This window comes from Fimicolochytrium jonesii, assembly GCF_025526975.1.
Source record: "Fimicolochytrium jonesii strain JEL569 chromosome Unknown EV422scaffold_2, whole genome shotgun sequence".
Taxonomy (NCBI): domain Eukaryota; kingdom Fungi; phylum Chytridiomycota; class Chytridiomycetes; order Spizellomycetales; family Powellomycetaceae; genus Fimicolochytrium; species Fimicolochytrium jonesii.
Window position 1 is genome coordinate 1,958,555 of NW_026515669.1, and position 21,129 is coordinate 1,979,683.

The 21,129-nt window shown below is 55.1% G+C and overlaps 7 protein-coding genes across 7 annotated transcripts; 4 read left to right on the plus strand and 3 right to left on the minus strand.

Moving 5' to 3' along the window:
* Positions 1 to 313: 313 nt before the first annotated feature.
* On the minus strand, positions 314 to 1,825 carry EV422DRAFT_515888 (Alpha/Beta hydrolase protein). The gene is made up of 3 exons (XM_053069351.1): positions 1,273 to 1,825; positions 641 to 1,018; positions 314 to 561 (listed from the first exon to the last, which is right to left on the minus strand). Exons 1-3 carry the CDS (start codon positions 1,706 to 1,708, stop codon positions 494 to 496), a joined length of 882 nt encoding a protein of 293 aa, XP_052929708.1. The 5' UTR covers positions 1,709 to 1,825; the 3' UTR covers positions 314 to 493.
* Positions 1,826 to 4,585: 2,760 nt separating this feature from the next.
* Positions 4,586 to 5,526, plus strand: EV422DRAFT_159099 (uncharacterized protein). The gene is made up of 2 exons (XM_053064954.1): positions 4,586 to 4,734; positions 4,835 to 5,526. Exons 1-2 carry the CDS (start codon positions 4,728 to 4,730, stop codon positions 5,503 to 5,505), a joined length of 678 nt encoding a protein of 225 aa, XP_052929709.1. The 5' UTR covers positions 4,586 to 4,727; the 3' UTR covers positions 5,506 to 5,526.
* Positions 5,527 to 6,054: 528 nt separating this feature from the next.
* On the plus strand, positions 6,055 to 9,646 carry EV422DRAFT_515897 (uncharacterized protein). The gene is made up of 12 exons (XM_053069352.1): positions 6,055 to 6,334; positions 6,436 to 6,531; positions 6,606 to 6,705; positions 6,794 to 6,826; positions 7,087 to 7,179; positions 7,240 to 7,386; positions 7,461 to 7,527; positions 7,595 to 7,729; positions 7,819 to 7,856; positions 7,938 to 8,019; positions 8,114 to 8,311; positions 8,395 to 9,646. Exons 1-12 carry the CDS (start codon positions 6,306 to 6,308, stop codon positions 9,405 to 9,407), a joined length of 2,031 nt encoding a protein of 676 aa, XP_052929710.1. The 5' UTR covers positions 6,055 to 6,305; the 3' UTR covers positions 9,408 to 9,646.
* Positions 9,647 to 9,648: 2 nt separating this feature from the next.
* On the minus strand, positions 9,649 to 12,165 carry EV422DRAFT_159156 (uncharacterized protein). The gene is made up of 5 exons (XM_053064955.1): positions 11,552 to 12,165; positions 10,827 to 11,110; positions 10,520 to 10,747; positions 10,094 to 10,434; positions 9,649 to 10,009 (listed from the first exon to the last, which is right to left on the minus strand). Exons 1-5 carry the CDS (start codon positions 11,963 to 11,965, stop codon positions 9,891 to 9,893), a joined length of 1,386 nt encoding a protein of 461 aa, XP_052929711.1. The 5' UTR covers positions 11,966 to 12,165; the 3' UTR covers positions 9,649 to 9,890.
* Positions 12,147 to 13,270, plus strand: EV422DRAFT_159162 (uncharacterized protein). Its single transcript, XM_053064956.1, has 2 exons — positions 12,147 to 12,210; positions 12,323 to 13,270. Exon 2 carries the CDS (start codon positions 12,357 to 12,359, stop codon positions 12,834 to 12,836), a length of 480 nt encoding a protein of 159 aa, XP_052929712.1. The 5' UTR covers positions 12,147 to 12,210; positions 12,323 to 12,356; the 3' UTR covers positions 12,837 to 13,270.
* Positions 13,269 to 17,499, plus strand: EV422DRAFT_601218 (MCM2/3/5 family-domain-containing protein). The gene is made up of 13 exons (XM_053073695.1): positions 13,269 to 13,499; positions 13,577 to 13,732; positions 13,902 to 14,079; positions 14,157 to 14,245; positions 14,321 to 14,489; positions 14,578 to 14,797; positions 14,870 to 15,077; positions 15,167 to 15,301; positions 15,396 to 15,587; positions 15,662 to 16,354; positions 16,446 to 16,571; positions 16,637 to 16,819; positions 16,929 to 17,499. Exons 1-13 carry the CDS (start codon positions 13,497 to 13,499, stop codon positions 17,193 to 17,195), a joined length of 2,619 nt encoding a protein of 872 aa, XP_052929713.1. The 5' UTR covers positions 13,269 to 13,496; the 3' UTR covers positions 17,196 to 17,499.
* EV422DRAFT_564055 (glycosyl hydrolases family 31-domain-containing protein) lies at positions 17,468 to 20,908 on the minus strand (the record flags this gene model as incomplete). Its single annotated transcript, XM_053072152.1, has 8 exons — positions 17,468 to 17,827; positions 17,898 to 18,092; positions 18,162 to 18,300; positions 18,372 to 18,615; positions 18,690 to 19,112; positions 19,177 to 19,303; positions 19,373 to 20,061; positions 20,125 to 20,908. The coding sequence occupies 8 exons, from the start codon at positions 20,906 to 20,908 to the stop codon at positions 17,468 to 17,470; spliced, it is 2,961 nt and encodes a 986-aa protein (XP_052929714.1).
* Positions 20,909 to 21,129: the final 221 nt, after the last annotated feature.

Consider the following 21,129-nt stretch of genomic DNA (forward strand, 5'->3'; position numbering starts at 1 on the left):
GGGCCCGCTCGCTACCCATCATCCCCGACGCGACTCACAAAGACAGGCGCCGCTCCACCCCTCCTCGCAGACAGACACCGCACATCTGCGAGGATCCGCAAATCACTTGCTCAACCCATCCCCGACGAGGCTCCGCCCACATTGCAACAGGGCCCCCGCCCCCATGCCATACCATCCCGTCACCGTCCATCCACATCTGTATTTATTTATATACCATTTGCGCTGCCGTAATCCTCATTGCCCATCCTATCATCTCATGGCCAAAGTTGTGCATCCATCCCGAAAGTCCATTTCACAGACGCAAACGCAGGATTGCAGCATTAGGATTCGTTGTTTCATTAAGAGGACGGTAATATTGCAAGTCGCTACGGATGCTCAGCCTTCGCAGAAGAAAAGAAAGCGGGGGCTATGCATAACGGGGAGATGAGGGTGCATATACATGAACGAAAGGTAGGGAATTATGTACGCCTGCGATAGAATGAGACGGGTGGCTTTAGGCGCGCTTGAGGATCCAGTCGATGTAGTGTTGGATGATTGCGTCTTGTTCCGTGTCGTTGTGGACTGGGGAGAGATGAAGAGTGTTGTGCAAAGATCAGTTTCTCCCCCTAGTCCCAAATGCGGGATGAAACCCCAAACTCACGTTCATGCAACCCTCCCTTGACGACCTTCCACTCCTTATCGCTGCTCCCACACTTCTCCGCCCACTGCTCCGCCGCCTTGAACGACACGATCTTGTCCTCGTCCCCACAGACAACCAACACCGGCAGCGAGAAACTGCCCGCGGTCTTGGCCAGCTTCTCCCCATTCAGCACGCAGCTCGCCGCGGTCCCGAACGACGTGTACGCGTGCACGAGCGGGTCGGCGCGGTAGGATTCGCGCACGGAGGGGAGGTGCGAGAGGTTGGCGTCGTCGACGGTGGATTTGATGGTGAGGGTCGGAAGGATTTTGGAGAGCCCGCGGATGGCCCAGTATTCGGGCGTCGAGACGGCGGAGTTGGGCCCGAGGGCGATTAGGGGCGCTGGGGGATGAGGGGAGGGGAGAGGGTTGGGTTAGTGAGGAGAAGTAGATGGATGGTTGAAGGATAATCAGCTGCCGACGAGGAGATTTGGGCGATGATGGGCAGGAGCGGTGATCGTGCTCGCTTCGCTCACAAAAGATCTGACGCTCGCTGAGGCTCGCTAAAAACTGTGTCAGGGGTGTTGCGCCTCCAGCGCAATGTGGGCTCGCTTCGCTCGGTAATTAGAGTAGAATCGCTTCGCTCCCGATACTCACATGAAACGACAACCCCAGCCAACCCCTTCTCACTCCCCTTCCCCATCGCAAAGCTCAACGCAATCCCCCCACCCATACTATGCCCCATCAAAAACCCTTTAACCCCACTCTCCCTACTCCTCTCCACACAAACACCCACATCCTCCATCAGCCTCTCCCACCCCTCATTATGCCCCAACGTCGCCTCCTTGACCACATCCTTGTGCACCACCGTCTGCCCAAACCCGCGCTGGTCGAACCCGCGCACCTTGATACCCGCGACCGCGAACTTGTTGAAGACGTGGTCGTACCGCCCGACGTGCTCGCCCATCCCGTGGCAGAAGGCGACGGTGGCCCGCAGCGGGGTGCTGCTGGGGGGCGACCAGATGCGGTGGTAGATGGGGGAGGGAGAGGGGGCGTGGGTGGTCCATTCTTCGGTTATGATGGCGGTGGACATTTTGGCTGGGGCGTGGATGGGACGGTGGGAGGGTGGGAGGCGGGTGGGGTGGGATGGGGCTTTCGGTGGGGAGTGAGAGTGGAGGTGGGAGTGGGAGTGGGAGTGGGAGTGGGAGTGATGGGTGGGAACGAAGTGTGCTGGAGGCAGGAGGTGGGACTTTATGACGGTGGGGGCGGGGATGATCTTGCACTCACGAACAGCGACGAGGAGGCGGGATGAGCTTGAGGTAAGGTGCATGCAGCTCAGCGAAGCCTTTTTGTGGAAAGTGGAGAGTGTTTGGGTGACGGCCGCTTTGTGGTGCTCGCCACACTTGTTGGTCGTTGAGGAAGCGGAGCGGCGGACGCACAGGCGATCAAGCAGGGGGATCACCTACAAAAAGGGGTCATATCATAATATCACACATGGATGCACACATGGATGTATTGGATGTGGGACATTGCTTCCTTCGTCGCACAGCGCATATGCCAGAGAGCAGAAGGTCTCCGTCTCTACTTGACCCATCTTGTTTTGTCTCGAGAACATATGGAAATGCCCCATGCCAATGCAGCACAGACATCCTTCCTGCGCATTGCTCTTGCGGGCTCCGAATCCCGCTATGTGAGGCCATTCCCACCTTTCATCCTGGGCTCCATCACCACACCACACCACATTATGACAGTGAATTAGAGATCCTACCCTCAATTCTAAACGGCCGAAAAAATTTCCCAAAGCAATATCGCTTGCTTTTATTACGCTCCGCATGTGCCGTGAAAAATCTAAAAGAGGTATACCCCTAAGTGACTCAAACGACAGGTGCCACTATGGACGCTGCCCAGTGCCGACGGGTGTGATGGGTCTGGCGAAAGGGACGAGAGGACACTGGCGGAGAGATAGCCATCCCAGTGGTGAACGGCTCGTGGCATCCCTTACATATAGGCGTCAAATACCAAGATTTATGTATGCGTGAACGTTGTCCGGATATCCGTAGGAGACTCGTCCAGCACGGTCGTGCCTGATCTCCCTTCGTCGGCGTCACGAGCGTTGCTTCAAGTCTTTCCCTCTTTCTTCATTCCTAGAACGGGTGGGGAGATGGGAGTTGATCCGCGAGGATACCTTCCGACGGTTGTTGAAGGCTGTGGAGTCGAGACTTGTTGCTGGCCTGCATCACTTATCACAGGGCACCAGGGCAGACTCGGACAGAAGGAAGCAGCGAGCATCGGAGTCCTCTTGGCAAAAGTGGAAAAGCGCCTTGGGCGATCGGGCCGCTTGCCTGGGTTGGGTTACAACCAACCGCTAATAACAAGATCCGCCGCTGAAAACATGGAGTAGCGGTATAAACCACACCCAGTTCCGAATCCCACTCAATTATGCAAGCCCCGCAAAATCCACAACAGGAAAAATGTCGGCGGAGTGACACATGGGGACGGCTTTGTTGTTGTCGCATGACCTTCACAAATTGCGAGAGCGGCGTACCATTGGGAGTCGACGGTGGAAGAGGTGTGATTTTATGATCAAGCCATACTGAAACTCCGCGGCCGCCTCTTCGGGAACGTAACCTTGTCATATAGGTTGGAATAGGACGGTAGGAGGTAGATAGTGGAGGCGGGAGACAGTTCAATTGAGAAAAGGGCCAATACCTACACCCAAATCCAACATTTCGCTGGAGCCAGCGGCCGAGAAATGCTGAAGCGACGACTGCGAGGGTCGATGAAAAAAGCACAAAAAGGTCCGACGGCGTTGCGGTCTCTCGAATCCTCACCAGCTCTTATAAACCAGATCACACCCGCTTCGTCGCACCTGTGAACCTGCCACACACTTCGAAACTCACATCCAACACCTTTCTTCCATCAACCCCAACAATGCACTTCACAACCCTCACCATCCTCCTCGCCTTCCTCTCCCTCGCCGCCGCTCAATCCTCCAACAGCGTCGTCCTCGGCCCCTGCACCGTCGGCGCCACCTGCGACCTCATCCCCGCCGCCTCCACCACCGCCTCCGCCGCCGCGCCAACGGGCAGCCCCATCCTCACCCGTACCACCAACAGCACTGCAACACGCGCAACCAACGGCACCACCTCCGTTGCTGCTGTACCGACGCGGGACCCGCTGCCGAGTATCAGCTATGTGGACCCGTTGAGCATGACGATGACGTTTGGAGCGGGTGCAACGCATTTGTCGAGTGGGGTGGAAAGGGTGGGGGGCATGGGGTGGGCGGCAGTTGTGGCGGCGGCTGGGGGCGTTGTTGTAGGGCTCTGGTAGAGATGATTTGGGTGCTATCCACAAGTTTTTGTTTTTGTGTTTCTGTTTCCGAGGGGAGCGTGGGAGTGTCCCCTTGGGACATCGGCCGTGCGGTGCGGTCAGCGCTCGAATCCACATCCAAGACGGCGCAACTGGACAACGTTGCCAGGCAATCCCCGTGAAACCAGCCGCTTATCATCCCCCTCCCGCCGCCCGCCCGCACCTTTATCCGTACCGGCAATAGAATGAGGAGCCCCCCGATGGCAGGCCACCGGGATCCCATCTCACCTCACGTCACAAGCCGCTCAGCTATCCGAAAGCCTTATTCATACGCCGAATACGACCGAAGTTAGGACCTAGATAGAAACCTTCTCATATACATTTTGTACAGTAAACGAGCTCTTCTTATATACAGTATATGCAATCGCAAGGTGTGCGTTTCAAATCGAGAGAATGGCGAATGGGCTGTGATTTGTGCTGTTGGAGGTCGTTTGATACATGCTTGATACAACGTTATTCCAATGTGTTGATGGATGGATTGGGCATCCGAGGCGCACTCTCGGATGTAGGATTTTGGATTTGAACATGTCCGGCATGAAAGCTCCCCGGTTGTGCGATTGCGAGAACGTTGAACAATGGAGACCACATGGCCGCTGCAGGCTAGTGGAGTTAACCAGGAAACGAAAACGCTACGACGACTCAAGCAAACCTTAACAAAAGCATATGGCGCCAACCGCCTAATAATCGATAGCAATTCGGAAGTGAGACTTTTTTTGTGGTTTGTGAGATGAATTTGAGGAAGTATGAAAGGTGAGGTAAGGTCTCTCAGCCTCGCTAGGCTGTCAAGCTCTTCGTTGCTTTGTTGAGGTCCCGACGACGGTCGGCGTTTTTCAACTTATCGTTTCGATAGCGGATACACACCTACCTTCTATCACATCCCTGGAACGACCACATAATCTTCACCTCAATCAAGAACAAATACCCGAGGTCTCCACCACCACCAACACCTACTCACATCCTTCATCCAAAGCCCACAAAATGCGATCTCCAACCCCCTTCACCCGCCTCCTCCTCGCCGTCCTCCTCCTCACCCTAACCCACGCCCAAATACCAATCCAACCCTGCGACATCAAGTGCATTCTTATCCCGGGGTGCTGCCCCGACTTCCCGTTGCCCGTACCCGGACATCCCGCGACGATCGTACCACAGCCGGGCGTAACTATTGTGGTTGGCGGTGGTGGTGGAGGGAGCGGTGGGGGGTTGGCGACCGTGTCGATTGTGAGGCCGTCCAGGACGACGGAGAAGGTGGTGATTACGGCGTCGACGAGCGCGGGGGGGAGTCAGAGCTCGGCATTGACGCCGACGCCGACGGAGAGGGTCATCGTTGTTGGGGCGGGGAGTGTGAGTGCGAGTACACCGGCGAGTGCTAGTGCGACGAGTGCGACGCCTGCGGCGGCCACGTCCGCGGATTCGGCGACGAGTGCGGGGTCGCTTGGCTTTGATGCCAAGTTCGGTGCGGCTGCTAGTGCGGGCGGGATCGCGGTGATGGCGGGTTTATTCGTCGCTGCGGGGGTCGTCTGATTCGATTTGATGCCGTAAAGCCTACGACGGAGTGCTATCCTTTCACATAGACATAGATAGACATTGACTCGCATCCCCTCGCCTCTCATCACTCTGCATATCCCGTACACTTTTGCACGAAGTGGATGTAGAAAATTTGTATCCTTCTCTTTTTGTCACCATGGCGAAGCTTTCTCTTGTCATAGCCCGCATCTCTTGATATATAGCCCCGCGGAGTACATGGAGAAACGCTGCACATTGAGTTGATTCTCTACTCGTATTGACAGCGATATGGAACATCAGTTGCGACCGGCCTCCTCCTTTCCTCCAGTGCATTTCTTTTGCACATGAAAAAGTCATCCAGGCCGACAGTTCTGTTGGTGAATGAGTCATTCAACGCGCTGTCGATTTGGTATACTGACCACACTCCGCCCTTGGCCATCCCGCCGTAACCTACGCTTTCCAACTCTATCGGAGCTGTGCATTATTGAGCATCCGCCATTTAAGGTTTCCGTGGCCTTCCCGCGCATTCGATCCATTTGTCCTCGCACTACCATCAAGCTCCCTTCATATCGCATCCTTCATCGCTGTCACAGAGCCAAACAGACGGTCACTTGTTGAGAGACAAGTAAACACTCTCATTTTCCACCTCCTATCCCCTTCCCATCCTGTTACTTGATACCACTTACCGGAAAGCTGATGGGGACAGGGAAGGCGGACGTACGGAATCAACAACCAGAACATCAGAGGCGTAATACGAGCATAGTAGTCAAGAGAACGACGACGAGCGACAACATCAACATTCGGTACCCATAGCAACCATGGGTGGAGCAGACTACAAGAAGAACGCGTAAGTGCGACGAGGGCAGCCATTCGGTTCAAAGCTTCCGCCGAACAATCAAGCCGCCACGGAAACTCACTAACTGCTTCGTATCCTTGGTCCAACTTCAGTGGCTTCATAGGAGGAATCAGTCTCCTCATCAGCAGTGTCACGGGACCGGGAATCCTCACCATCCCGCTGCTCTTCCAACAATCCGGGTGGCTATTGTGAGTGTGAATTCACCCGTCGCGGTGAGCGAAGAGGTCTTACTGATAAGCCCCTGCCGCCCGATTCGATTCAGACCAATAGTATGCTTCATCGTCATCGCATTCCTCTCCGGCCTCGGCTGCCTGTTCCTTATCGAGAGCATGACGTATTTTCCAGGGAATGAGAAGTTTCAGGTGCGTGGAGGCGTCTTCCATGCATCAGGAGGCGTTGGTGCGAATACTAACGCTATTTGGTCATTTGGGTATGGTTTGGATCGAGCAGAGAAACGTCGAGCTGACTGTCTTGGTGCATCAGGTAAGGTTCTGGAGCTGCGAGCATCTGCGTCCTTTCCCATGTGGGAAGTCTGGGGATCGAGCAAATGGAGAACACGCCTGGATGGTTTTGGGAGGATCGAATGAGTTGAGGAGGACTTAGAAACCGGCGGTGGAGGCGGTGAAGCGACAATAACGACTAAAGCGCAGGCAAACAACATGCACCGCAGCAGATCGAAAACATATCCCGTCGTCCAATCCATCGACCGCTTAACAAAACCCTTTTTCCGTTAACCCACATAGTTCTACGGGCGCAAATGGTACTACCTGATGCACGTCGTCCTCTACGGCTCCCTCCAATCCTTCAACATCGCCTCCATCATCTCCGCCGCCCAGGTAAGTAAACTGTCTCCCACCCACTCCCGACACCCACTCACCCATCTCATCTCAAACTAGACATTCGACTCCTTCCTAATAACCCTAGCCGGCCAAACATGCGGGTACGGCATCAGCCCGCAGGCGGGCTTCATTTGCGTCAGCGAGCAGACGAATTCGAATTCGCCGTTTGGGGATAACTATATGTTGGCTACTGCGGGGTTTATTGTGAGTTTGATGGAGTCAAGATGATATCCCCAGGAGAGGAGCTGGATTGAAAGAATTTTTTGGGGGGGAAACAGCTACTGCTAGTCCTCGTGATCCCGCTCATCTCGCTGAATCTGAACGATAACCTGATCGTCCAACTGCGTAAGTTTATCTTGACACCGACGCAGTCACTTTTTTTCTTCGACTGCTGATATTCCTTTCCGCAAAGTCTCCGTGGTCTACCTCGCCTTCGCCATCTTCATCTACGTCTGCATCGCGTTGGCCGTTGGCCTCAACAATGCTGGGATGAAGACGATCGGGAATGATATGACGCCTGTGTTGGGGACTGTTATGTTTAATTACAGTTGAGTTTCTGTCTCTTTTGGGGTATTGGTTGTCCCAGTCCCCCATGATTGGTTGTTTTGACTGACCGACTTCTGCTTGTTTGCGTAGCGCTGGCGAATACGGTGCCTAGTTGGGTTAATACGAAGGTATACGACGAGGCTGGGAAAGAAGAGGGTGGCTGGGTGGGCATGGAAAACTGATGGGTCCACTTGATCGTGTCGTTACAGCACAAACGGGTCCCGATCGCGAAAACCATCTGGTACTCCGTCTGGATCTCCACGGCTCTGTATATCGTCATCGGCATATTCGGTATGTTCCCCCAGCCATCGCCGCTCTACTTTGCCCGCTTTGCCCGCTTTGCCCATCCCCATCCCCACCCTGACCAACACCTCTCATACCACAGGCGGCGCCGCCTTCCCGATGCCCGACGACTCTAACCTGATACAAGCGGTCAGCGCCAGCACGAACGTGTCGCAGTCCGGCAAGAACATCAATGCGCTGATCAACGTCACGTACCCGATCTTGGTCCTGCTGACGTCTATACCGGTGTCGATCATTATCGTGAAGCTGAATTTGGTGTCGAGTCGGTTGTGTACTGGATGTGAGTTGGAGCCCAACATGATTTCGCAAAAGGGCAGCAATGTTTCGCATGGGTTGATCATCTTTTCGGATTTCATCACACAGCATGGGCCCAATTCTGGGCCGCCGCCGTCCCCTTCCTCGCGGCCCTCCCCTTCCAAACCGGCGCCTGGATCACCGTCTTCTCCAACTGGACCTCGCTCATCTTCCAATCCACCTGCAACTTCGCCGCCCCCTTCCTCGTCTACCTCTTCCTCCACAAGCGCAACATGGTCATGCAGCAGTCCGTCCTCGACGAACTCGAGTTCCTCGACTTGGATGCCGGGATCAAGAAGTGGAGGGATGATGATGATGATTTCGATTATGTGTACCATCTTCCGCACGCGGATCTAACACGGTTGGGGATGAGGAGGTATAACCCCTTCGAAAACGCGGTGGGCGCATCGCAGGCGAGTCTCGGGCACGGGCTCCACGACCCAACCGCAGCGGGGGGCGGCGGCGGGTTAACGGTCCCAGGAGCGGGTGGGCTCGCCCCACCGGGCGCAATGCAGTCCCAGTTCCTGTACCGCGGCCGCGGCGGCGGGGTCGGCCAATCCGTGTCGGCGCTCTCAACCGCGTCTGGCCAGTCCGCCCGGCAGCTCATGAAACAGATGCTTGGACCGGGCGGTGATCGCCCGCCACGACGTAAACTGGGCGCGCAAGGTGGGGCGGTGGGAAGCGACGGCGCAAGTGTCATGCTCGGCGGCGCACAGTCCCGCCGCACAAGTTTGGGCGGGTCCGGGCTCAACCTCGGTGTACCCGGCGGCGGCCCGAACGCCCCCGGCGCCCGCTCCCGGCGGATGTCCCTAATCAGCGGAGGGGGCAACTTGAACAAGATTTTTCCCGTGTCCGACATGGACGACCTTGAAGCGAAAGGCACCGACGGGAAGCGGTTGGACGCGGATATGGCTGCGCCCAGTTATATTGTGGAGGACGTGACGGGGGAATTGGGGCAGTTTCGCGCGATGCCGTATTGGGTTACGAGGCGGGTGAGCCCGAGGGTGGTGGCGGGGGTTAGTTTGATGATTATGATGAGTGCGGCTCTTGTGGTGCTTGTGTTGGATATTAAGGCCGGGTGATGATTGGATCTGCGGTGGTGTGATGGTCGGATGTTTGGGACAAGGGACGGGGGCTGATTCATGAACGCTATGGATGGTCGGCGAAAACCCGTGTTCGGCGGGACGGGTGCTGTCAAGGACCTTCTTTTCTGTATAGTGGAATTTTTCGTTTCCTTCTTTGTTATCTTCAACCTTTTTTTTCCTATTTGAAGGGCATTGGTCCTCGTATTGTCGCAAAAAATGAACGTTCGGATTGCAGACGATGGACATACAGTGGCAACATCTTTGATTTTGGTTATACAGGTTGCCGATACGATTTTCTACGCTACATAAGTTCCGTTTCCCCTCCATGATCTCCCTTTTCATATGTTCAACATCGAAAAGCTCGATCCACTTCCCTGCTCCGCCCAACATTGGTTTCTTCCTTCCTCCCTCTTTTACCATTGATAGTGTCCGCCCGTCAACGAGCCAAAGAATGTACTTTTGAGTGCTCGATTATTGATATCACTGCTGCTCGGCAGCGGCGGCAGCAGGTGCGTCCGTATTAGCAATGGCGGTTTTGCCGGCGGACTTGGCGTACTGGTCTGGGTATGCCTTTTGGAATTTGTCTTTCAGTGACAGAACTATGTTTGATGGGGGCAAAGAAGGGATTATTCAGCGAATCATAAAGAATGGTGGCAATCGGCAGCGCAATGGTCAATACTCACGAGTCTCAGTCCCACTACCCTTAATCCCCGTCACGCCCGCCGTGCTAGGAGCCGCAGGCGCAGGAGCACCCGCCAACCTCGCACTAGTACGTCTCTGCGGAATCAACGTAGTACCTCCAGGCGACCGCGGGATATTAGTCTTGCGAAGCCGCGCATACATCGCCTCCTTTGCAAGGTCTGAAGCGTCTTGGGCGTTGGTGGAAGTGTTCTCGGTGAGTGGTTTTGTGGAGAAGGAAGGCGGTGTGGGAAGGTCGTTTTCTTTGTCTTCTGAGGGGGTTGGGGTGGATGTGGGTTCGATGGGTTCGGCGGCGATGGCCACGCTTTGGGGAGCTTCGAAGGGGCTGGAAATAACGTACGACGATGGATTAGCCCTAGCCTCGAGAGTCAAACGTTCACCGGTTTTACAATCGCAATGGTGCAACATACCTTTCAGCATCACTAGTAGGCCCGTACGTAGACGCCAGCTGGCTCTTCATACGCTTGAGCGTTTCCAAAGGCCTCGACGACGAGCTTGCCGACCCCGAGCTTGTCGAGCTGGTATTGCTGACCGATCTAGGGCGGGCTGGCAGCGAGCCAGCGGACGCCGCCACACGTTTGAGGGGGGACTCGACGTAGCTCGCAGGTGCCTTTTTCGACATGTATTGTTTCCTCGGGCTGGCGTTGATTAGAACATGAGCAAAAAATGCGGAAAACGGGAGGAGCCTCTGTCGAAGAGCGTAACCCTTCCACGCACCTTATATACTGGACAACCTTCCGCTGGACCCTGCACAGCTCCTGCAACAAGTCACCCATCATCGGTTGTTCTGCAACTCCATTCATCTGGTTCCGTTTCCCTTTGGCCTGAGCGTCAATCTTGAGAGACGTGTCGGTAGGGATCACGGGTGGAAGAGGTGGGGGTGGTGGAGGCGGCAGCCCTGTGGTTTCGGGAACAGGGATGACGGATTCGAGGCTAGACAGACGGCTTTGCAGGTATGCGACGTTGGCCTCGAGTGCCGCGATCTTCTCCGCTTCGTTTTGCTAAACCATTACCCATTAAAGATTAGTTCATCAATCATCAACCCATCACTTAGACCACCATCAGCCATCATCGAGCACGATGCATGTGTAAACGAACGACAGTTCGCTGTCGCTCACACTTAGAAACCATGTGAGGAGAGTGTTGCGCCTTTGGCGCAATGTGGTGCTCGCCTCCCTTGAAAAGATCTGACGCTCGCTGAGGCTCGCCAAGAGCCGTGATCCGGAGCATTGCGCCTTTTGGTGCAAGGGATTCGCTCTGCTCGCGAAGCGTTTGCGATGGTTGCGCTCGCTATCGGTCGGGCTCACATCGCAAACCAAGGCTCCCCTCATGGGTCACCTGTCTCAAGCATCCCTGTGTCTCGCTTCGCTCGCCGCTGTCGCTCGCGGAGGCTTTCGCTCTGATCGCCATCTCTACGCTCGGAGTCTCCTTTCGTACCATACCTTCTCCACAATTACAGCCATCTGCTTCCCACTCTCGTCGTCGCTCGCACCAATGTCCTTAGTCTCCACCTCCTCGTCGTCCGCATCACTCCCACCGACAAACCCCCACCACCTCCAAGTCCCCTTCAGCACGTCCCACGTCAGTGCAGTTGCAACGAACCCCAGCAAAACGGTAGTCGAAATCGCCGCATAGTTAACCCAAGCGGACATGATGATCTGCGTTGTCTTGTCGTAGGTATCGAGCGGGGGCAGGGTGTACGCTTCGGGCCCTTCGTCGTCGTAGTCGGAGCTGCGGTAGGCGTAGGTGTGGTCGTCGTCGCCGTCATTGTCGTAGTAGGAGGATTGAGCGTAGACGTCCCGCTGCTGCGCTGCGAGGCCGCCCGCGATCAGCCAGGGAATCCAGGTCTGTAGCATGGCGGGGACGATTGGTAGCGTAGCTTCAGTGCTGTATCTGAGAGTGGTCCTTCTACAGTCTCTTTGTTTTCGTAAGGCTTGTCCGCTGTTCTCTGCTGGGGGGTTTGGGTTCTCGTCGAAAACAGCAACATTCCCACCCAGAGCCGGCTAATTGATTTTGTGCGCGAAAGTAACGCGCAGACAGACCCCTTCAAATTCACTCCAGGCTCCAGCCAGCTGAAGAAAGTTCTTGGCTTCCCACTAAGGTAGGGACGCCCATGGCTACATCGGTTGGACGATATCGATACGTCGATATGTGACAAACATCACCTCCCGCGGTGGACCCTGACTTGCTGCATCCTGATATCCTACTTACAGGCGTAAAGTGTGCGACCTGACCACTTCCGCAAACATGACCGATGCCCAGGCCCAGCGTCCGCCCCTTCCTCCGTTCACCCTCGAGTCGGCGCTTCAGAAGGTCCGTTTGGCGGAAGACGGATGGAACAGCCGTGACCCCGCTAAGGTTGCCCAGGCCTACACCGTCGACACATACTGGCGCAATCGCGGCGAGTTTGTCGCGAATCGCACCGAAGCACAGGCCTTTTTAGAGCGCAAGTGGAAGAAAGAATTGGACTATCGCCTGATCAAGGAGCTGTGGGCGTTCACCGACAACCGCATCGCCGTGCGGTACGCGTATGAATGGCATGACGACTCGGGCAACTGGTTCCGCTCCTACGGCAATGAGAACTGGGAATTTGCGGACGACGGCTTGATGGCTAAGCGGTTTGCGAGCATTAATGATTTGCCTATCAAAGAGTCTGAACGCAAATATCACTGGCCGCAGGGACGCCGGCCCGATGATCATCCGGGGCTCTCGGAATTAGGTCTATAAACCTCGTGCGTAGGGCAGATTCAGTGATATGTAGTATCTGTTCGTGCTGGGGGACAGAGCCTCTCCGAAACTCTACTTCTAAAAAGCAACTATACAAAGTTTTTGGTTCTGATTGTCTACTGTATGTGGGCAAACCGTGATCCACGCCTTTCACAAGTCATTGCCGTCCCTTATGCGTTGGTAGAAACCAGCGACATCGCCCGCGCCATCCAACGCAGCTGGCCCGATCTTGATTCAGAAAATGGGAACTTCTGGATGCAGTTTAGAGAATGGGACTTTCTGAAGACTACCGCCTTTTTAATGGAAAACCACGTTGACAGGATGGGGGAGAGGAAGTGTTGTGCGGGGATGGGATTTGTGATGATAACATGGCAAGGTTTCCCTTTGGTCTCTAAAAAGGGAATAGAGTTCGGACAAGCGTTGGGAAGGGCGCGTGTCCGAACGCACAGACGTCGCTGAGTTCCCTTTCTTCGCACAGCACCAGCCCAATTGAACCCCACTGAACCCACTGGATCAGTGTGTTCACCAACGGAAAGATAGAAGAGACGCTGAGCATCTTGGGGAGGCAAGAGCAGTAGCATCCCACCGCAGGCACAGCACCAGTGCTCCGAAATCACACTCTCAACAACACTCCGTAATCCCCACCTACCCACAACCAACATGGTCCGTACCCACATCCCGTCCTCCGCCCCACCACCGCTCATCCCAACCCGCCGCTAACTCACACCTCTCACCCGCAGGTCGACCGTAAACGCCCACGCCCCACCTCCCCAACCCGCCCCTTCAGCGACGACAACCCGGCCTCCTCGCCACCCCCCCGGAATGGCGATGAAGCGCAGCCATTTGAAGAGGAAGCAGAGGAAGCGGATGAAGTCTTCGTGGACGATGTGTTGGATATGATGGAGGAGGAGGAGGAGGAGGAAGGGGGGGAGGACTTGTTTGGGGATAATGTTGATGGGTATGTATGTGAAACTCGTCCTCCCTCTCTCTGTCCCTTGTGGTGTGGTGTGATACCCCTTCACCACAGCAGACCTAAACCATTGATTTCTTTTTCCAACGGGAAACAGAGATTACCGTGAAAACGTGCGCCTCGACCGATACGAGATCGACGACGCGGCCGAAGCCGAGGAGCTCGACGCGATGGATCTCGAGACCCGGCAGCTCGTGGAGGCGAAATTGAGACGGCGCGATCGCGAGGCGGCTAGACGGGAGGGGAGGTTGCCTGCTGCTTACATGGATGATGGTGAGTTGAGGTGGGGGGCATTTGCGAGGAGGGGGGGGGGGGGGGGGTTGATGGTTGCTGATTTTTATTTGTTGAAGATGATGATGAGGATCTGGACGGCCCCATGCCTGTGCGCAGACGCCGGAGACATGGGTTGGACGATCTGCAGATGGATCTGGATGGCGAGGTACGAAAAACATCACCGCCTGTCTACACATCAATGCGGAACGGCGCTGAATGTAAGGGTGTTGCTTCTCTCCAGGTGGAAGTCCCCGCCGACATCTCCGATGTGCGCGGCCCGCTCAACGAGTGGGTGATCATGGATGGCCCACGCCAGACCATCAAGCGCGAATTCCACCATTTCCTGACCTCGTTCGTGAACGAGCAGGGGGAGTCGGTCTATGGAGAGCGGATCCGGAATATGTGTGAAGGTAGGCTCGGTCAAACCGATCCGTTACCCACCACATAAAATCAAGTTCCCGCATATTCACAACTCCCGACGGTCAAAATCTTTCTTAGCCAACGGCGAATCCCTCGAAGTCAGCTACGTGCACCTCGCAGAAGTGAAACCGAACCTCGCCTTCTACGTTGCCAACGTGCCCGCCGAAACATTAAAGATCTTTGACGTTGTGGCCCTGGAGGTGGTGCTGATCGGGTTTGAGGAGTATGACAAGATCAAGAATGAGATTCATGTCCGGATGACTGATTTGCCTATGTGTGAGACTTTGCGGGATCTGAGGTCTGTCCTGTTTATCTGTGTTTGCCTTTTTCTATATTCGTTTACAGATGTTGTGATGTGACATTTTCCTAGACAAACACATCTCAACACCCTCGTCCGCGTCACGGGCGTCGTCACCCGCCGCACGGGCGTCTTCCCCCAACTGAAGTACGTCAAGTACGACTGCGTGAAATGCGGTGCCGTCATTGGGCCGTACTACCAGGACGCCAACACGGAGATCCGGGTGGGAAACTGCACGAGTTGTCAGTCTAAAGGGCCCTTTAATGTTAATGCTGAGGAGGTTAGTTGGCTGGGTTTTGTCCCTCGCTCCCTTGAGTCGCCGTTGTTCTAAGACTGAGTGCTGACTGCGTGTCGGGAACGCTTTGACAGACGGTGTACAGGAATTATCAGCGTCTGACGCTCCAGGAAACTCCCGGATCGGTGCCCGCCGGACGTCTGCCGCGGCACAAGGATGTCATCTGCTTGTGGGATTTGGTCGACTATGCGAGGCCTGGAGAGGAAGTGGTACGTTTTCTTGACTTGGTTGATTTCCTCATGCTCCCGGTGTGTGATCGACCGCCATCGTTTGCTGAATTAGTGAAACCCCTCCCGTAAACAGGAAGTCACAGGAATCTACCGCAACAATTTCGACGTGTCGCTCAACACGCGCAACGGGTTCCCGGTCTTTGCCACGGTCATTGAGGCCAACTCGATCACGAAGAAGGAGGATGCATTTGCGAGCTTTAGGTTGACGGAGGATGATCAGAAGAAGATTCGGCAGTTGGCCAAGGATCCGAAGATTTTGAGTCGGGTACGTGTTTGAGAGGCGGTGTGAGTTGAAGGGTTGTGGGGAATGGATTCTAAATGTGTTGATGGTTTGCGCAGATCATCAAATCGATCGCGCCCTCCATTTACGGGCACGACGAGATCAAGACGGCGCTCTCTCTCGCCATGTTCGGCGGCGTCTTCAAGAACCCCCAAGGCAAGCACCGACTCCGTGGCGACATCAACGTCCTCCTCCTCGGCGACCCGGGAACGGCCAAATCGCAGTTCCTCAAATACGTCGAGAAAACCGCCCACCGCGCCGTCTACACCACCGGCCAGGGCGCGTCCGCCGTCGGTCTCACCGCCTCGGTGCACAAGGACACGGTCACGCGCGAATGGACCCTCGAAGGCGGCGCGCTAGTCATGGCCGACAAGGGCGTGTGCCTGATCGACGAGTTTGACAAAATGAACGACCAGGACCGCACATCCATCCACGAAGCCATGGAGCAGCAGAGCATCTCGATCTCCAAAGCGGGCATCGTCACCACCCTGCAGGCCCGCTGCGCCGTCATCGCCGCCGCCAACCCGATCCGCGGACGATACAACTCCCAAGTCCCCTTTTCGCAGAACGTGGAGCTGACCGAACCCATCTTGTCCCGGTTCGATGTGCTGTGTGTTGTGAGGGATCTGGCGGATCCCGTGGTTGATGAGCGGCTGGCGCAGTTTGTGGTCAATAGCCATATACGCAGTCATCCGTTGTATCAGAAGGATCAGGATGTGGAGGATTGTGTGGCGCCGCCGCAGGATGAGGATGTGAGTTTTTGGCGGAGTTGAAACTCTGCGGGTTTGTGTGGGAGGCGTTTGTGGCTGACTGTTATGTGCGACTTGTGTGTGTGATTTGTAGATCATCCCGCAAGACTTGCTGAAGAAGTACATCATGTACGCGCGCGACAAGGTGTACCCGCGCATCGCCGATATCGACCATAACAAGCTCGAGAAGCTGTATGCGGAGCTGAGGCGGGAATCTATGGTGCGTATTATTCCATTCATCTTCATTTCATATAACCCCAAGCTGACCCCCAACCCATGCTTTAGATGACGGGCGGGATCCCCATCACGGTCCGGTACCTCGAATCCATCGTGCGCATGTCGGAAGCGTTTGCGCGCATGCATCTGCGCGACTTTGTGAGGCAGGACGATGTCGACCGCGCCATCTCGGTCACGATCCGGAGCTTTATCTCGTCGCAGAAGTATTCGGTGAAGAAGCAGATGGAGAGGGTACGCGCTGGTGTCATTTCCCGTTTCCCCCCGGGCGAAAAAAAAAAACGTCATGGCAGTCTCATCACCTGTCGGCACATCTAACCCATCCCCTTGTAATCCCACACAGGCATTCGACAAATACCTCTCCCGCGACCGCGACTTCTTCGAGCTCCTCCAACACATCCTCTCCGAGCTTGTCGCCGAACATATCCGCTTCGACTTTTACCGCAACGACGCCATGCCCACCGGCGAGATCCGCATCGACGCTGAGGAGCTGGTGGTCCGCGCCCGCCAGCTGAACATACATGATTTGGCGCCGTATTACCAGAGCAGGATCTTTAGGAGTGCCTTTAGGTTGGATGAACGGGCGGGGGTTATTGTTAAGAAGATGTAGGGATAATAGTAGCATATGAATTTCTGGACGCACCATGGAATGGATTCCGTTCGAGGTTGTGCTTACTTCCATGCCAAATGTGCAACTTCCATGCCATGGGATATAGTACAAATAACAGACATAACAGACAACTCAAAACTCCAGACGCGTCAGGACAGCAGCTTCTTGCATCCATGCAAAAGCAACCCCCTTTCTGAGCAGACATATTCGGTACGCCACAGTTGTGCCGTACGCCACTGTAGTGCCACTATAGTACACAAGATAGATACAACTCAAAACTCCAGCTTAACCTCCCACTCCCTCCCAACAATTACCGCCGGATCCCTCAACGTAACCCTCACCAGCCCATCCGCCAGCTTTTCACTCTCCACCAGCACCTCCCTATCACTCTTCTTCCCGCCCTCAGTCACAACGACGCGTTTCGGCGCCGTTTTCAAGCCTACAATCACCAACCGCTCCACGCGTGAGCCGACCTCGGTGATCGTCGACTCGGACGGGGCAGAGGTTTGGGTGGTGTGAAGGGTGCTGCTGAGCGTGTTGTGGGTGTAGGAGAGGGCTGAGAGGATGTACTTGTTCTCTTGGTATTGGAAGGTGTGGCCGTCGTCGGCGTAGAGTTCGCCGTGGGCTTGTCCCTACGTTGCCGATATATGAGTGAGACCTGATTCCAACGCTCGCAATTACAAATGAGGGTTTGCCACCCACCTGTTGATCCAAAGCAACCCATAACGTGTAAGGGTCGCGCAACATAAGGTTCGAGGCGCGGCGGACTCGCTCGCGTCTGGGGATGATGCTTCCGCCCCGCAGGAGGACCGGGATCCTTTCTTGCGGAGTCTTGATTGTGACATGGCCGGAGGTTGAGGCCGCGAGCTTCGCGTGGGTGTGGTAGTCGTACCATACCTGAAAAAAAGTGAGGTCATTATAACTGCACTTTTTCTGAAGGTGTGAGCACACAAACACGATACATACCGATGCCTGGGGTACGTAGACGTTCACGCTCTCCTGGTCCTTGCTAATAACAGGCTTGACCAGAATGCCACTTCCGAGCATAAACTGATCACCGATCGCGAAAGTGGCTTCATCCTCAGGAAACTCCGCAAGCAATGGTCTGTCCAACGGGTCAATCGTGAGCCTCAACCACGCCACGAAAAGCTCTATGCAAGCGAGTCCCAAACGTACCTCATTATAGGCGCCCCAGACCTCGTAGCCTCCGCGAACAAGGTATAGATGTATGGCAGAATCTTGTAGCGCTCCCTGATCGCGGCTCGGATCAAGGAGGTGTAGGGCTCGCCGAAAAGCCATGGTTCGCGACGCTTCGTGTCGATGTGGGCGTGTGCTCGGAAGAAAGGCTGAAAGGCTGCGACTTGGTACCATCGAACCAGGAGGTCGGGTTCGGGGTTGCCGAAGAATCCTCCGACGTCAGCTGCAAGATTACAAAGTACAGAGATTTAGTAGGGATAATCTTACACAAACGATATTGATGGCCAAACTCCCTACCTCCGCTAAACACGACCCCCGAGGTCCCAACAGACAACAACATCGGGACCGAAGCCTCCAAATGATCCCACTTGGCAAAATTGTCTCCAGTCCAGATAGCCCCATACCGCTGCGTCCCCGCAAAGAAAGCACGGGACAAAATGAACGGGCGTTCCTTATTGTCCGATCGCAGCAGATGTCCCTCATAACTCGATCGGTGTAGCAGTGTACCATAGACGTTGTGCACGTCGCGGTGCTCGACGCCGCCGTTATGGAGCGCGTCTTTGGGCATGGTGATCTCTGGCCCGGTGAAGACGGAGGGCTCGTTCATGTCGTTCCAGGTGAAGAGGGAGGGCGTTGAGCCCTTGTATTCGGAAAACTTGAAACGCTCGGCCCAGTACTTGCGTGCTTTTTCGTCGGTGTAGTCGATCCAGCTTGAGCTGCCTGTGAGTGAGTTAGTTTTAGCCAAATCGGTTGAGCTTTCAGTATGCCGTTGTGTGAAGCTTACCTGGCCAGCACCACCCGTCGACATCGTTGCCGTTCTTGTCTTTGATAAAGATTCCCAGGTCTTTTGCTTCCTTATAGACTTTGTAGCTGTCATCTCGTTTGATATGCGGATCAATGATCGTCACCATCTACACGAAAGTCCACGGTGTCAGATGAAACCCCCTCGCGATCGACGATAGCGAGTAGCGTCAACCAACCTTCCGTCCCTTCACAGCCAAATTGTTCTGCATCTGTTCCGAATTAGGAAACTTGGCACTGTCCCACGTGAAATATCGTTTGCCATCGGTATGTTCGATATCGAGCCAAAGCACATCGTACGGGATATCAAATTTGTCGAAATTGGCGTCCACATCCGCAACATCCTGCTCATCAATGTAATTCCACCGACACTGATGGTACGCAACAGCGAAATGCTGCGGCAACACCGGCCGTCCAGTCAGCGCAGTGAACGAGTCAAAGATATCCATCGGTTTCGTGCCCAGGAAGATAAACACATCAAAAGCGCCCGATTCAGCCATCCAGTGTGCCGTCGTGCTCGCTTTGGGCGCCTTGTGCGATCCGAACGGGAGCCATTTGGAGGCTTTCGACAAGATATCGCTCTCGTCGTGTTTCTCAACGTCCACCCACATCTCGGCGGCGTTCATCCAGTACAGGCCGGCTGAGACGCCTTTTTTGTGGGAGAACATGAATGGGATCGAGCCGTATAGAGCCATAGGGCTGTCGAGGATGTACTCGGCGACATCAAGGTTGTACAGACGGTAGGGGTCATCGTAGACTTTTCCTTTGCCCCTTGTCGGCAGGAGGGAAAAGTTCGCCGCATGCTCCGGCAGTCCATACACGTTGCTGGACCCAGGGAAGGAAATGTCAAATCCCATCGATGCCGGGCCTTTTGAGAGCGAGTTGATTAGGAGCGACACTCAACGGCTGTGGCGAACATTTATCGTCTTACCATTAGGCTTCGAATCAGTTGTACTCTTGAACGTCTCCTCCCACAAATCCTTGTTCAGCGCCTCTTTCAGCTTCTTCTCTTCATCATCCGTGATCCCTGTCTCAACAACAAGATCTCCAGACGAAGAGGAAGCATCCTGGTTCGCAAGGCCAGCGGCCACGTCCTTCTCCCTCCAATGCTCGTAATAAAAGTAACCGTGTTCATTGAAAGTCACGGCGGGAACATTGTTGACACTCAGCGAGAAAGCAAATGGCTTGGCGCGGATCACCAGGGAGTTCTGCTTTTTCTCCCCAAAAACAACGGTCGTCTCCGAGGAGTCCTTGCTATTCGTCGAGCTGCTGATTGGCACTGACTTGGGCAGCTCTGATGCTAGCGCGAGATCGCCGGACAACTCATAACGAGACTTAACGGGCCGAGTCTCCTTTATCTGCACACGCGCGGTATTTCTTTCCAATAGAGATACGGAGAGTGAGAACGGGATCTTGTTCTCCGCATCCAGCAGCGACGCCGTCACCAAGCCCGCCTTCTCATCGAATTTCAGCGACCCGGCAACAAGCTCATAAGGCGAGAGCCGCGAGTCCTTCGAGTCATTGTACACTTTGTCGGCAAAGTCTGCGTACGCCCGCTGCCGAACGCAGAATGCGCTCTGATCGCAGCGCTTGAAGTCGTCGGATTTCACCATGTAGCCGGGAGCGGGGAAGAGCGCTACTAGGAGCACCGCGGCGCATGCGATCTGGGTTTTCCAGCCGGCGGAGATGGTGGGCTTGCGCCTGACTGAAGCCATCGCCGAGAGATCGCTGTGTGTGTTGGATAACCTGACCGGTAATTAAGTCCGGACTCTATATAGTAGACGGCAGAAAGTGTCTTGCGCCCTTAGCACAGGGGATCAGAGACTATATGAGAGTGAATTCGAAGTCTACTATGCTACCGGATCGCGCTGTCGAGCCGACGGGCCTTGATCTTTGGCGCTTCCAGCCTGGAAACATGACGTGCAACTCACATATA

Coding starts and splice junctions, on each gene's coding strand:
- EV422DRAFT_515888 (XM_053069351.1), bottom strand. CDS start 1,708: ATGTCCACCGCCATCATAACCGAAGAATGGACCACCCACGCCCCCTCT. Junction 1,019..1,272: donor GGCTGGGGTTGTCGTTTCAT/GTGAGTATCGGG, acceptor CTCATCCCCCAG/CGCCCCTAATCGCCCTCGGG. Junction 562..640: donor CAAGGGAGGGTTGCATGAAC/GTGAGTTTGGGG, acceptor ATCTCTCCCCAG/TCCACAACGACACGGAACAA.
- EV422DRAFT_159162 (XM_053064956.1), top strand. CDS start 12,357: ATGACCGATGCCCAGGCCCAGCGTCCGCCCCTTCCTCCGTTCACCCTC.
- EV422DRAFT_601218 (XM_053073695.1), top strand. Junction 16,355..16,445: donor CGCCGCCGCAGGATGAGGAT/GTGAGTTTTTGG, acceptor TGTGATTTGTAG/ATCATCCCGCAAGACTTGCT. Junction 16,820..16,928: donor TGAAGAAGCAGATGGAGAGG/GTACGCGCTGGT, acceptor AATCCCACACAG/GCATTCGACAAATACCTCTC.
- EV422DRAFT_159156 (XM_053064955.1), bottom strand. CDS start 11,965: ATGCTACAGACCTGGATTCCCTGGCTGATCGCGGGCGGCCTCGCAGCG. Junction 11,111..11,551: donor TGGCTGTAATTGTGGAGAAG/GTATGGTACGAA, acceptor GTAATGGTTTAG/CAAAACGAAGCGGAGAAGAT. Junction 10,748..10,826: donor AAGGTTGTCCAGTATATAAG/GTGCGTGGAAGG, acceptor AATCAACGCCAG/CCCGAGGAAACAATACATGT.
- EV422DRAFT_515897 (XM_053069352.1), top strand. CDS start 6,306: ATGGGTGGAGCAGACTACAAGAAGAACGC. Junction 7,387..7,460: donor TGGCTACTGCGGGGTTTATT/GTGAGTTTGATG, acceptor GGGGGGAAACAG/CTACTGCTAGTCCTCGTGAT. Junction 7,528..7,594: donor TAACCTGATCGTCCAACTGC/GTAAGTTTATCT, acceptor CTTTCCGCAAAG/TCTCCGTGGTCTACCTCGCC.